This window comes from Falco rusticolus, chromosome Z (genome assembly GCF_015220075.1).
Source record: "Falco rusticolus isolate bFalRus1 chromosome Z, bFalRus1.pri, whole genome shotgun sequence".
Taxonomy (NCBI): Eukaryota; Metazoa; Chordata; class Aves; order Falconiformes; family Falconidae; genus Falco; species Falco rusticolus.
Window position 1 is genome coordinate 66,502,294 of NC_051210.1, and position 15,890 is coordinate 66,518,183.

A 15,890-nucleotide genomic window follows, 5' to 3' on the forward strand; every position below is an offset into this window, starting at 1 on the left:
CAGTTTTAATGTTCTGGCAGTTTTCTGACAGCTTTTACTGGGAAGAAATCCACACACTGTTCCATTAGCATATTTCAATTTTATGTTACACATAGCAATTTATAGGTGTTATTTAGGATAATGCAGTATTACATGGCATTCATGTCTCACACATCTATTATTAAAAGCACTTTAGCATTTAGGTACTGAAGATCAGTAAGACCTCTGGGATAATTATGCCATTATATTATTTTAGAAGTGGCTTAGTATGTACTTTGCAATTGCTTTATGGGTGTTTTTCTCAGGTACTTTCATAGCCTCTCAGATTCTGCACAATGTTTGCTTGTAGTGGGGGTTAGAGTTGGATAAATATTTGATACTAAACATCAATGAAAAAGCTAGTTACATATGATTATAAGACTGTAATTGTAATGGTATGTAGCAGCAAAATCTATCACACTTATTTTCTGTATCCTTTTGAAAATATAACCAAATCTGGAAAAACTGATGTATGTTCAAGGTTCCAACAGGTTGCTCCATTTTAAGATGCTTTACTTCTCTGTCGAAGGCATGCCCTCTTCCACCCACAGCCAAGAGCATGCAGAGGCTTCGTTTTCTCATGGGCAGCAGTGAATATTCCTCAAGAGTATTCACACAACAAGTTGGGGCACAGGCTGTATTGCCGCTCAGGGAAATCTTGTGGCATTGACTAAACCCCAAGCTGAAGATGAAATTTTTAAGCTGTTCCCTCCAAAGCAACTATTTTGTAGCACACATCTAAAGTGACATACAGAATAATCTGAACAGGATGCTGCTAGACATTTAAAAAGACTGCCAATAACTAGTGATAAACAAGAGGCTTTCATTATTTTTAGTCTTTTGGAGCAGGAGGAGTGCCTTAACAGTATTCCAGAACCATGCAGAACCATGTAGCCAGGGACTACTGCACGCCAGGGAGCCTGCCACTGTGGATTCACAGGCTTCTGATCTGCAGCCTTGAGGATTTTATTGATGCCAAGGATTAAATCAACTATTGACTACTGCCAGTGTGAAAAGTACCTGCCCATCTTTCATGATTCTAGAGACCCATGTTGGTGTTATCATTTTCCTAAAAGAGGTTACATGCTGAGTTGTATCATTTCCTATTAGAAAGGAAACATCCGTGATCACAGCAAGTAAACATTTTGAGCATTTCCTTCTAAGGAAGTGAATGGGAAGAACATCTGAGTCTGGAAAACTGCACTGTGTTACATAGCTTGTAAATCAGGAAGGAAGGGGGGCATATGGTTATCTTATGGGATACAATTGCTCTCTGGAACCCTTCCTTAGCACTAGCTTTGAAAACACTGATCCTAATTTTCTACATATTTCATGGCATCAGAGGTGAGCCATTCCTCAGCAAAGAGTAATGATAAGCTTCCAAGAACTGACCAAATACTAAAAGGCATGTTCCAGTCTCCTACTGGGTAACAGAATCAGATCCACTTTGTAAAATTGGAATTATATTCTACTAGATAGCAACGAAGGTTTGAGCTTTTGCAGCCTTTTAATCTAATGGAAAATTACAAATGACACATGTATATTATGCAAATGTGCCTTTATGGGACAATAAACCTATTCAAACTGCGTAACTTCAGCAAGCCCGTAAGAACAATGCTTACAGACACTGTATGTTTTGATTTGCTTGTTATCTGGGAAATGCAGTAGTACTACACAGAAGGACATAATTCTGCTCTACTCCAGAAAACCCAATATTTTTCCCAGAATTACTGACTATAATCTATTGAACATCTTTGTAATTCCTAAGTTTATGTTCCCTTCCCTAACATTCCATGGCTTTTATATTACACAAGGGAATAATTCTTTAATTGTCCTCAGTTCCTGTGAAAAAGCATGTTTGAGAGAACAGGCAAGTAAAGGACCATTCTGCTTTGGGACAAAACATTTCTGAGGGCATTTATTTATTGTTGTTCTATAACAGAGTAAAATCTCTTATTTAGAAAGTACATTCTGGCTTTCCCAATAAATTATTAAGCTAATCTAGTTGATAAAAAACAACAAGAACAAAAACAAAATGAAAGGGAAACCATTTAGTACATGGAAAAGATATGCTAGGATTTTCACCATTGGGATGTGGAGAAAAATCAGAAATATCTTTGGTTGTATTTAAATCTTATTTAATATATAAGAAAAGCAGAGATCCCTTGGGAAGCACTAATGGATAATATATTTGATTGTATAGAGAGCTTGCTAAAGATAACTGAATCAAATCAAAATCGAATTAATGCTGCTACATTTTGTTTGCTACCAGGCACTCAGACAGAAATTACTTGTAAACTATTGCAAAAGTCTTTCTTCATCCTGAATCTTTTTAACACCTCTTTAATAGGCTTCTGTTCTTCCGGAGATAAAACAGATTATAAGATGTGACATGGCATTACTTATTAATACAGTGATACAGTCCCTTTGGAGATAATATAAGGTGCAGGCCAAACACTTAAAACTGCCCATGTCATATATTAATGGAGAAATAAAACTTTTCTGAAAATTTCTGAAGGCCATTCCAACTTAGGTTTAAAGCTGAAATTGAATGTATTCTGCTTTCTCTTTTGATATTCTTCTACCACGGAAGGTTGCTCATATGTAAAGGATTAAAAATAAGCCGCTCATATTAAAAAGACAATTACCTCTACAAGAGTTAAAAAAAAAAAAAGAAAAAAACTACCTTGCTTTGCAGTTACATTAAAATGTGGAATAAGGCCAGGAGAAATATTTTTTCCTACTTGTACCATTTTTTCTTATTTAATTCCTTCTTCCTTTTCAGCTTTTCTATTGTTACTTTTCCTTCTTTTCTCCCTAAGCTCAGGCTATGCATCTTAACCATCAGTACATTGCTGTGGATTTTCTGTGAACAGAAAGAGGAAGGGAAGGAAATACTTCTAAAAAACTATATCATAAACTTCAGGTTTTTACATCTGAATCTTCAGGCTTTCAATATCAAATTTACCAAACATGGAACACTGAGGAATTTCTCTTCTGAGTTGCCACAAATCTAACAACCATTGTTCATGGAGGCAGTAAGTGGAAAAAAAAATATCTCACAAGCCTCTAATCAAAACATGGTTTTGAACAAGTGACATTCAAACTGCTAAGGAGTTATTCTGTAATTACCTCATTCCTTTCCCATGCAAGAGGAAAGGAATCTGAAGTCAGTGAAAGTCCATGATTTCTATGTGCTCAACAATCCACAAAAGATGAACATGGAAAAATCAGTTTAAATAGAGAGAAAGTAAACAATTGTTCCTCTATTTCTATTCTGTGATCCCAGAGGAGAGGAGGGAAATAAGCTTGCTCTGTCATTTCTCCTCTTCCCCATTCAATAGTAATTTAAACACAGTTTCTGAGAAAGGAGACAACGTGAGTGGAGGAGACAGTATAAACTTGTTGCTACCTTTGGCTGTGCCAGGGCTCCCAAGCAGGAGGGCTGGGAGGAGAGGAGAGAGATGGGATATGTTCTGGGAAGGCAAGAGAAACCGAGAAAATTCCACCTAGCTTTGGCCTTCCATTTCCAGATTTTCAGCCTCTCTCCTCCTTATCTCATTCTTATCTCCCTCTCAAATGTTTCTGCTCTGCAGCAACCAGATGCCAAAGCTGACATTCTCAAGTGAGTAAGTGTACATGTGAGAGGAGGGGTAGCTATGCCAGCTTGTGGGTAGAATAGATTTTGTAGGTGGAGATGGCAGGCTGCTGGAGTGCAGGCCAGCAAGGGACCTTTTCGGCATGAGCTGAGCCACACAGATGTGGCAGGATTACAAAACAAAACATAACAGAGGTGTGGCAGTGTAAAAGTTTAGGAATTGCAGTGTGAGGGAAAGGGGTGAGGGTGCAGCAGAGCTGATTGCCCTGTGTGCTATCCCCATGAAGCCCTTTCGGTAGAAGGCAGTGATGATCTCCATGCAGCCATTGCCCCATACTGGGAAGTTCAGGTTTAAGTGTTTTCCCAACATGGCACATGTTTGGGTAATCACCAGCTTAAGGGACCAGGAAGAATTTTTTTTTTTCCTTTCTGTTAAATTTGACAAAGTGTTTTTCCTAATATCTGGAAGAACAGCATGTTTAAAATAACAGGACACAATTGTAAAGTTGACAGTTTACAAGTAGTAATTTTATCAGCCAGTGTTCAGTACAGCCAACAGGGAAGCTGAGTGGTAACTCACAAATCCCAATTAACTTGGAAAATGACAGGGATACTCTTTGCAGACATCTTTACACCTTCTCAGATGCTCCTTTGTGAAGGCAGAAGTTAACGTTAGGAGCTAACCTGAAGTAGCAAAACCACAAAATATTGACCTACAATATATCAAATATTATACAGGATCCCTGAAAATCCTTCATTTTGGGAGGGGAAAAGGGAGAAGTGAAATGAAGACCCAATTTGCTCTGTTGTTGTCAATTAAGCTTTCTGTGTAAAAATGTATCCCAGCGTCAATGTTTCCCTCTTCCCCGAGTTCTGCTGGAATTGCTATTTACATACTCAGTTCAGCACTGTGAAACGTATGTCAGATCCTCAGCCGGAGTAATTGGTTGGAGCTCCATTAATTCTCATGGAATGATGCTGATTTATAGCAGCTGGGAATTTGGCACTCTCCACTTACATAAATGCAGCTTTTGCCATTAATAACATGTGGCTTAACAGCCACTCGTTAATTATGATTTCAAATGTTTAAAAGCTGTGTGCTCAGTGCTCCACAGTACAAAATACTGAATGCTACTCCAAAAAGCTTACAATCAAAGCTTTTTGCTTGTGCACCTCAGAGGCACAGAAATTACTTTTGTGCTATGAAGTACAAAAGAAGACAAGAAGTGGTTGTGGAGAGGAAGGAAGTGGGAAAGGAGGTTCAAATGACCTCACTTAACACACTTAACTTTCGTCTCTAGCTTAGAAAATTTGTTTCTCCAAACTGCCTGAGTGGTGTGGGGAGGAAGAGCCTCCCTGAGTTTGCTACTTGGCAGCAGACATTGACTTAGTTGCGGTTTCAGCTATTTCATTTTAGTACCCTGTTGCCATAAGTCCTTGGAACTGAATTGCTCCATAGATGATGCTCTCATCCCATTTCCTGTAAATTATTTTTTTCCTCACAAATTAAGCGACCATAAAATATCTACCATGTTACCTGTGTTTGCTGAGGACCTATATCCATGTTTTTGAGGAGGCTGTTTAGGAAGGCTGTGACACTTTCCCATGGATAAATGCTGTTGGACCCATCGAGGACTATGACAATGTCCAACTGGTTTTTACACTCTGCAATACAAATTGTCATGTAAGAATTGATACTAAAAAGGATCAAATATATCTCAGTTACTTTTGTGATTGGAAACAAATGCATATCCTTCTGCAATGGTGCTGAAGCAACATGTTTGAAGCCAATGCTGTTCATTGACTTTTGCATTTTATTTCACATGGTTTGTGTTCTGTTTATCAGCAAAGCACTTACTTGTAGGGAGAAATTTAAGAATGGGATTAGATCACAAAACTGAAGTATTTACCAGTGACCCCTACCTTTTTCAATGTCTAGGTGTTCCTCTTTGATTTTTCCAAAGGACCAGGTCTTTAAGATTTTTAGCTATACTACTAAATTGGGATTGTATAAGGTCTTAACATGCCGTCATTACTTAAAAAGAGCCTTTTGGCCAAAAGTAAGAAACATAAGCAACTATTTTTAGCATTTGTGTTTGGATATTACATAGTGCTCTAATGATTGTTTATACTGAGATAAATTCCAAAAGTAGCAAGAATTTAGGTTATATACAGACAATGAAAACATTTACTTAACTTGGTAATGCTGGTATCTAAATTAAGCAGTTCATAATTTTTGGTATGCCTATGTGTATACATTTGTCTTGTTTGGCACTTTGTATTTTCAGACACACAAGAGAATTCCTGTGGCATGCATACCTTGCACAGATGGAGCAATTGCCTCGATGGTTTCAAAAGTGGAGCTGACATTAGAGCAAACTCCAGTTGTGTAATGCAAACGCCCACATTTGTAAGCATAAAGTGGTCCACATGCCTTTAAAAGATGGAAAAAGGTGAAATGTTTTTGTTATGCTACCTGAGGAAAAAACAAATTTCTTTTAAAGTTGGCAAAAAGTCCTTTCTTACCAGAAAGCCTCCTTTTGGGTTTGTTACTAAGGTTGTTCCAAGAGTCATGTTTTCTTTTACTTCCACAACGTTAGGAACTGAAGTAGCAGCTATAAATAGATTAAAATGTTAAGTATTTGGGAACATAAAAACAAAATGTTAAAGTATATATCCCCTAGCATGGAGCTTCCAGCTTCTAAAATAAAACCCAGACTGACACTGGTTTCATCAAATATTTTAGCACCCTTCCTCCTCCTCCTTCAATTGCAACAACCAAGAAAAATTTCTGAGACTGGCTTTTATCCCAGAAAATTTGTCTGGGTTGCTGTCTTAAATAGTTTTCTTGAACCACAAAAAAAGAAAAAATGTACAAATAACAGCACAACGAAAGCAAGGATTCATGTTCACACAGTTTTGTTAATTAGAAAACAAACATTCATTTTTTACCTTGTCCTGCTATAAATGACTTGTCAGCTTTTATATTTGTTACGTTACATTACTGACATTCAGGTTTTCAAAGGAAAAGAGGAGATAAAAAATACGACGTGTATTTAGTGAAATTCATATCAACAGGCAGTCTCTTCCTGTCTACATTTTGTATCTCTTGACCTGAGCAAGAAAATTATTAATATTTACCTGTATCATATTAAGATGCATCAGCGCAGTTCTGGCTAGTTATGTTCTCATCAGAAGCTTACTGATGGCATTATGAAGCCTCTTGTTTGCTTCAGAGAGCTTTGGAAAGGGTAGTCCATGGATCTATGCTCCATGGCCAGGACTGTCAACCACAGTCAACTAATGCCAGCCATAATAAAGTTTTGAAAATACAGCCAAACACCCATTGTAAAATTATAAGCATGTTTTCCACAGCCCAATGAGAAGCTTTAAAAACAAATTAATTTTGATGTTGCAAACACAACTTCACATTTAGCGCTGGAGTCCTGAGTAAGCTTTCTTTATAGAAACAATTCTCATGCATATTTACTAGCTAAAAACCTTCTAAGATCTGACCTTTATTATTCCTCCATGTGACACAGCTTTATTTTCTTTCATACCTGGTAAGTTCAGTTTTATGCAGGGTGATTGGTTGTCCCTTCCTACAGGGCATTTGTATACATCTCCTGTTCTTTTCTCAGGTTGGCCAACTAATGGTGAACCAATAAGTACCCTGCAAATGAAATAAGTTACCTGAAATTTCTTCTTTCTTAAAAGGCACCAAAGTCAGGAAATAAAACTTACAGAGAGAGCACAGCTGCAGCAAGCTCTATACTAGAAGTACAGGATGGAGAGCAAGGAAAGTATCTGTTATGCTAGTTCAGATACAAGCGAAAGCAGCCATTCTGTCTCCTCTTTAATAAGGACACAGAAAGGAAATGTGCCTATATACCAAATTACACAACAGAATAACATTTAAATAAATTCCAGTGAAAAATAAAAGTCATATTGGTGGGTGGATGACAAGTATTAAAAGTAATACAGAAGGAAATATCTGTTTTATTCAATATCTCCTGATCTTAAAAATATTTTGGAAGAAAGTGTATTTTAAATGCTGAGACCAAATGTCAAAGCAGAGGGTCACAAGCACCCAGAACAATTCAGTCTGAAGTAATATGAGACAGCTGTGTAAAATACATAATTTTTCCTCTCATTAATAAAAAAAATGTTATTAAAAGACATTTCAAATTTTTAAAATACTAAGGATTTTTATTTTGTGCATTTTTTTTTCAAAATTTGGTGTGATCAAATATCACTATTATAGTACTTTGTAAGCACTACAAATTAACATCCACTCCTAAATCGAGTTTTCAGCAGGAAATGTTTAGAGATGGCACTGTTTTTGTTCTCAGATGTTCACTAGCTACACTAAATAGCCCAGCATCACCCAGCAGATAAAAACTGGCTCCATGAAATGCATAAGGAAGAACTTGGATTAAATTTGAATTCACAGCACACACTGAAAAGAGAAATCCTACCATTAAGAGTAACAGTTCAGTAAGATTTGCTCCTGTACACTTAGATGACTGTGACATTATTGAGAGAAGCATTTCAACCTTTAATCATAAATTAATGAGTCCAGGAATGAGATATTTGAATAGAATGATGTAGTAGGTAAAATGCAACCTATGGATTTAAAAAAGACAGAAAGCAGACTTTAAACCTAGTACAGAAGCCAGCTTCTGAAAAAAACATACTGGAACAACTCATTGTGATCCATTAAGATTTTTTTCATTTATAATAAAGTAATTAATTCTAAAGGAAAATAAAACACTCCAAGTACATGCTGGATCTGACTGCTCTTTCAAGCAATATGCTATAATGTGTATTTTTTATGCCAAAATGTAGAAACAGGCACCATGGCCTCTCATGCATCCTTGACTTCCATTTAACTGCAGAGAAGCTGAGTGTGCTTGACATCCCACAGGAGGTGATGATTGCTCACCGGGATCATGTCCCTGTGCTGTTCTTTTCTCAGAAAGAGAGAGGCCCGTGAACAGAGAGGAGCGGTCTGAAAGATTTTTTTATTATTTTTTTTTTTTTGCATGAAGGATTTTATTAGGGGATCCCAGTTTTATTGAGAAACAACTGTGGCCATGTTCACTGAACATCTGCTGCCGAAAAGTTCTATCTGTGGTATCTAGGTAATGTCATAGCAGTTGACAAAGCATCACAAGGCTGCTTTGCCTATTTATTTTTAACTGTCAGCCTACAGATTCCCTGCTCTGGATGTTGCTACACTGGAAGCAACTTGAAAGCTTGACAGCAGCTCTGGAGTTTAATTTCAGAGATGTTCAGATCTAGCACACTAGTTTAGATTCCTGTCTTCCTTCAGCTACTGGAAGAGTTACCATTTTCAGCTCATAATATTTTTCTGCTCTTGAAACATCTCCGGACAGTTTATAACAATACAGCTTACTTTGCAAAATCCCAGCTCCTAGAATGGATACCATTTCCTGAAGGTCTAAATTAGCTCAAAGAAGGTCATTATTATTCTCCCATGACCCTCATGCAAATGTGCATTTGGGTAATTGAGAGCTAGCATTTTCAAAAGCAAGCTCTGCAATTTCATTTTTGTGAACATCCCATGGCTAACGGAGAACACTGTGCTGCCGTGGTGGACAGACTCTCAGTCAGATAGCCCCAGTGCTGGTGGGGTCGATTGCTCAGGCACTGCAGAACTGTCTGACCTGCCTGTCATCCCAGGCTGCCCGCAGCAGTCCCCGGTTTACTAAGAATGTCAAAATTACTGGAAAAGCCCTGGGAAAACCAGAGCAATCTGCAAAAAATGATCCAGATCTCAGGGTTCCCAAACCTTTTACCACATAATCATAGTTTCAGTCCTGCAGCCCAGTGGTTAGCTTGTGAAATTTGTTTTACGCAGGAAAAGCACAAGCAGGCGTTTATCAAAAGACCAAGAAGCAGTGATACCAGTAAACGTGCCAAAATACAACTTCTAATTCAGGACAAGAATACAAAGGAAAAGACAGGTTAAGAAAGCTCCAAGTCCCAAATGCAAATATATTACCAATTGCAAGACATAATTAGCCCTCTACAAGGGAAGGCGGAGTACTGTATTAATAAGTATTTTGACAGGGAAATCTTCCCACCAGTTAAAAACCTCAGGTCCAACAACCTCTGCCAAAAAAACTTTGGAAAAAAATACAGAATACATATTAGCTAGGTAAAATAGGAGCAATTTCACTGCCAATATGTTTACACAAGGAAAAGATAAAGATTTCATTTCGTAAATGGGAAAAAGAGGGCTCAGGCATAAACCAAAACATTCTCAGTTCCATCAGCGAGGGAATTCACCCACTTTGTGAACTCATTTATGACTTTGAGGGAATAAATTTGGATTTTTCAGCCTCCCAATCTTTCCAGGTTTCCTTAGGACTGTGCATTAATTTAATAAGTACAACTAACAGAATCTGACCCTTAGACATTGGGCATATTTAAATATAATAGTATAGTGCCTGAGTCACTGAATACCTAAGTTTGGAGTTTCCATTTAAGAAAAGAAAAGCAGCTTACCATTTCCCTTCCTCATTTTCATACTGTTGGACTGTGTACCCAAACATGTCTTCCAGAGGCCCACTGAAGGTCATTGCATTTTTCACATCAACATTGGAAGAGCCAATGAGGTGAAAGAGAGCTTTAAAAAAAAAAAGGAATATGTAGCAATGCATGTCAACCCCAAGATTCTTAAGAAATCAAGGTTCAATTATGACTTAACTGACAGTACAAGATGGGTTGAAAGTGGCATTTTGGGCATATTTATCATGGCTGGTAAGAGACTTAAAATGTACTTTTTCACACATACATACACAGCTGAATTCAGAGATGTTCACAACTGGGCTTTTGTATCCAAAACTTATTTTGCAAAGTGCATCACTCATTTGTAAATCACAATTCAAATAGCATTAAATAAAATATTATTACCTTTAAGGGTAAATAAATTAACTTTTTAGTGATTTTTACTTCTTTTACTCCATGCATTTCTAATGCAAGAATTTTACACAAAATGTTCCTTCCCTCCTTCAAGGCAGTAGTTCTCAAGATTTCAGAAATTTCAAATTAACTAATTTTCAACTGTTTGCAGAAGGCACACATAGGAAAACATGAGGAAAAGCTTTCAGATTTATTTAATTTTAATCTATATTAGAGAAAAAAAGCATATAGTTTTCTCTTAATTCTGTTCAGACTACCTGTAACTTTCATATTTGTAAAAGAACAGAATAAATTTTTAATACAACCAGATGCTGTTGTCTTAAAAGTACACGTATGTGACTACTTGCAGAAACCCAACATTTACCCACTTAGGAAATGTTGCTCTATAATGGTGGTGCTGGGCTATGATGAGATCAGTCATGAAAGCAGGTGCTTCTTCATACTGATTTCCCATACCCTAAAGGTCAGTGATCATCATCAGCAAAAATACTGTAAAAATATGACTGTATAGCAAGTTTCAGAAAAAAGAGTTATACAGGGTAAAAACTCCAGCTTGAAGTGATAATCATAATCCACCATGATGGTCAGTAAGAAGCCAAAATTACTATTTATATATAAAAATAAAGCTATTTATCTTTTTTTTTATTTTTTATTTCTTTGGTGACCTCTTCCATCAACAAATTCTGTTGAATTCAGTTTCAAAAGCAGCCACCGAGTCTATTAATGCAGAGCTGTGTATTTAATTCACAAAACCCCCAAATTACTTGAATTTGTAGAACATCAAGACTGCTTAAAAACACAATTATACACAACTTCCATTTCAAAGAAGCATTTCATGTTCATTTGGTGACATTTAACAGCTACACAAAAATACCCAAATCCATAATACTTACTGCATGTCAAAGCATCTCAATAATGTCCTGTTTCTAAAATACCTCTGCGTTACCATTGAGACAATGATATTCTCATAGAAAGCATGTTACTATAATTAAGCTCCCAAGTGGTCAATGCTGATCTGTCTCTCAGCATTTTATTTCCTGCTTAATGCAGTAAAATTATCACAGAAGACTATTTATGACTTAGTAGGTGTTTCCAGTTTCACTGGACAGCAAAAAAGGAAAAGTTTCATTTGTGTTATTTTAGTTTTCCTTCCTCCAGTCAGAGGCAGGAAATATAAAGAAGTGAACAAACTAAAACAGACTTTATTTTTATTCTTCAGAAAAGATTCATTGCAAGTGATAAGAAAAAAATAATGTCTGACAGTCTGATGGGAAATAAATTGCTGGAAAAGTAATCCATGCAACTTTTGTCTTCCTTAAACATTGATGTTTCAGGAAATTCTGCTATGCCTGTTCACATGCAATAGGTGTTTTCCTTCCCTACTCTCAGTCACCAAAGCATAATTAAAATCGACAAAACTGATTTTTAAAAATTCACTCCAGTTATCACTGGTTCAAATCTTCTTTTGTTACATTTCAGAGTAAAAATAATTGCTGTTATTATTGTTGACACTATGTGTGGGATTCAGGTGACATCATTTAGAATTCCAACCTACCTCTTAAAACAACAAAACAGTTCTAATGAGATCACCTGCTCAAGTAAGTGTCTAAATTCATTATTTAGTTGAAGAAAAAATGGTAGATGCAAAATCTAAACATGTTGACTTGCCTTTTAGAGACCTCCACAAATCTGTTCACTTTAGCCCGTGAATAAGATGGACAGAACATCCTTCTAGAGGTCTCCAGAGGCATGTTTCCCCCCCTTTTTCAACTTATGATGATATTTTAAATGTATTATGATACGAAATATTAAAGGCCACAGATTCCAGCTCATCTTTTCCGATTTAGTTTTTCCTAAAGCTACTGAAGGTTATACAAGCAGTCTGTTCTCCATACACTCCATCACAGTATCCTCCATCATCATTCCATCATCTGCTGACAGACAAGGAATTTCATCACAATGACGCAGTAGTGACAACTACTGTGATTATTACTGCATATTGACTATACTAAATGGTATTGAAGTTTCCTAAATCTGTTATGTGATATACTCAAATCTTGCAACTTTAACAAATACACTTCTAATCCTCATAGCTATAGCAGTAAGTTTGAAAATGTGAAATGCAAAACCAAGCAAACTAGAAGAGGAATAAAAAATGCTGTCTGTTTGCTACTAACTCCCCAAATTCTTGTGTTTCTGAGTAGGGTCAAATTAGAACCAGCAATAATTATAATGTGTTCTTCTAGAAAATAAAGCTAGAGGAATCAAAAGAAGTTAGATGGGTCAGACTAGTCAGAAACAGAAAGAAGATGATTCCACACAGCAGGCAATGGACCTGTAGACCTTGTCGACAAAGGACATTTTGGATCCTAAATGTTATGTACAGGTAACTGAAAAAGTTAATGGAAGACAAACCCCACTGCAGGTTACAAACCACACAGAACACACATCTGGTTCAGGAAATGGCCTCAGCTGGAAATATTCAGAAACTGGAAGAGAAATATTATATATGCTTGCTCAGTTATTTTTGTCTCTAGCTATCGGCTTACATGTACTTGTGCAGACGTGATACTGGACAAAACATGGTCTTGATTTGATCCAGTATGGCTCTCCTTTTGCTTTCTCATCCTCCCCTTCTATCCTAGCCAGAAATCAGATGCTTTGAAGTTTGATTTCATACACAAACTCTGTGGCATATTGTAATATGCAAATGTATTACATGACCTTCTGTGGCTTCCATCTGCTATGAAACGTTATGAACATAACATTTTTTAAATAAAAAAGTCATGATAAGCAGTGTAAGATTAACTTATAAATAATTAATAGATTCAGAGGTATCTTATTACATTTTCCACAGATTCTGTAAATGGAAATCTCACTAGTCAAAGACACATTCAAATCTGCAGACGGTAAATGGAAAAATGGAGTTTACGGTGACCCACATTACACTGCTAACTAACAATAATTTACTGACTTAATGGTAACCTGGCTTTCACATTTTGTTCCATTTTTCAGTACAAAGAACATTGTATTCATGAGCTGACGATTCAGAAGTTTTAAAAATATCACTGATCATGACTGTGAAAATGATGCTTTATATTAATAACAATATCCAGCTTGCACTGTCCCAAACTTCCAGTTTCTGTCCAAGATTCTCATCTGTTTCTAGCAAACTTCTGTATATGAATAAAAAAGACTATTGACAGAAGTAGTGGGAAAAGAAGAACTACAGGGAAGTTGGAGAGGATTCTTTTGAGAGTTATGGGAATTAAGGAGGACAAACCCCCCTTTTTGGTAAGGTACGTACTATTTGACTATATAGTTAATCATAATTAATGTAGGTAAATTACATTTAGATTTTAAACTCATGTTGTGTTAACAGAATGACTAAAAATACAGACCAGAAATGTAGAATATAAATGTTTCTCGAGGAATAAAATTGAAGTTCCAGCTTTTAACTTCATGTTCTACAAGAAACAAGGCACAGCAGAAAACCTGGGACAACATCCCTCTCACTACCAATTTAAACTAATGACACCAGCTGATGCACCCACCATTCTTAGATGAGCACAGTTTGTACCTATATGTGAAAGGTTAACAGTCAGTCACCAAGACAACAACCCAAATATTATTTCTATTACAAACCTGGAGTAGTAGCTCATAGTTGTCCCATTAGCCACTAATAATTTTCTTCTGTTTTTGTTTAATGAGATCTTTTAACCAAACGGTTGTGCTGCCTGCCCAGTTACTCTGCCTCTAAACTGTGCAAAAGTAGATTTCCCTGGGACTTGTCCATATACATACTGCCTGGCCATTCTAACCTTTGCAAACAGATAGGCACCCTTATTTTCCTAGAATAGATGGATATAAACGTAACCCAAACTGTAGAATAAAGCCTAACACCTGGCTCTTTACTGATTAAAAATAGATCACTGCAAATGACCCATAATAAATAACATCATGAAGACTGATTTAGCCAAGAGGAGAGGGTGAATTCTGTTAGGATATTTTAGCTGTGTACAGTCTGTAGCAAACAATTGCATCATCTATAAACAGTAGTTATTCTGAGAAATAGAAATGTTTTTTGCAAAAATGGGAAGGGACAAGTTTACGCTTTATATTTAACAGGGCTTACACATTGGCTGCAGACTACTCCCCACCAGCATGTGGCCAAAGTGTTATTTTCTGTTCCATTTCACACTTAGTGCTATAGCATTTCAAGTGTCCTTACCAGTTCCTCTACATTTTTCAAGAAGAGACTGAAACAAAGCTGGTCTAAGTGCAATCAAGGAGGACAACAAACCGAGTAAAACCATCTTGCAGCAGTATGTACACTGGAAAATTTTGGCAAACTCAAAAAATACTAGCAGGAAAAAAAAATAAAATCAGAGTGCTTCCATCCTGGAAAATAAAATAGGATAGAGAAATTTAAGCTGAAGATTAAAATAAGATTAAGGTTTATAGAGTCCTCACATACCTGGACCTCTTGCAAAAATAAAAATAAAAATTTTAAATATTTAACATATTACAATCAATAATACTGTAAGGATATTTTAAAGACCTGCAAACAACACAGGAGTGCAGTAGGGCAACACAGAACAGTGCACCTGATCAAAATGTGCTGAAAGCTAAGTAATATTAGGAAGGATATCCAAGCTATAAGGCCTTTAGAAGTATTTTATGCTGATATTGCAGAAGATTACCTCTCTCTGTTGTGATCTTAGAAAACATACAAAGCAAACAGCGTAAAAGGCAGCAATTGGTGTGCTGGTGACAGTTACTCAGGGAGGGGAGCAGGACTGGGAGCATTGGCTTGGCCTCCCACAAAAGCTTGTTTTCAAAATGGGGGCAAATAGTATCATCCTCTACAATCAGAAAACTCCTTCACTAGAGGAAATTGATACCACTGCGTGTTGGCATGTGCAAGCCTGTGCTGCTGCCCTCAGATAGCTGGAATCAAGCCAGCAGCAAAGAACAAACTGTGTCTTTCACTCAGTGTGGGGCTCAGCAAATAGAACCTCCTGAAAGCTGGACTTTTTAGCCACATCAATGCAACACCATGGATTTGGGTTCAAGCCTGGACTGTACCTGGCTGGTCGCAAGGGAAGACTAAGCATGCATCTAGTTGCAAAGACATACCTACAAAAACGCTGTTTGTGAAATCATGGCTTAAACACATGCAAGTGGATTCTTTGCAAATGGGAGAATCTTCACATTTTATTTTTTGCTTCATTTGCAATAATGTCACTGCAGAATTATACAGTCTTAATTTATGAAAAAGAGATTTAGTCACAGACTAAGACTAAGAGTGGAAGAAAATATG

At 36.8% G+C, this 15,890-nt stretch overlaps 1 protein-coding gene across 2 annotated transcripts in view; it reads right to left on the bottom strand.

Annotated features, from left to right (window-relative positions):
• ITGA1 (integrin subunit alpha 1) overlaps window positions 1-15,890 on the bottom strand; it is an 80,732-nt gene that overhangs the window by 41,560 nt on the left and 23,282 nt on the right. For both annotated transcript variants that reach the window (XM_037374610.1, XM_037374611.1), the window contains exons 2-6: window positions 10,151-10,271; window positions 7,177-7,289; window positions 6,143-6,231; window positions 5,936-6,050; window positions 5,154-5,281 (exon numbers count right to left, since the gene is read on the bottom strand). In XM_037374610.1, the coding sequence (XP_037230507.1) occupies window positions 5,154-5,281; window positions 5,936-6,050; window positions 6,143-6,231; window positions 7,177-7,289; window positions 10,151-10,271 (566 nt within the window). The remainder of the gene's footprint in view (window positions 1-5,153; window positions 5,282-5,935; window positions 6,051-6,142; window positions 6,232-7,176; window positions 7,290-10,150; window positions 10,272-15,890) is intronic.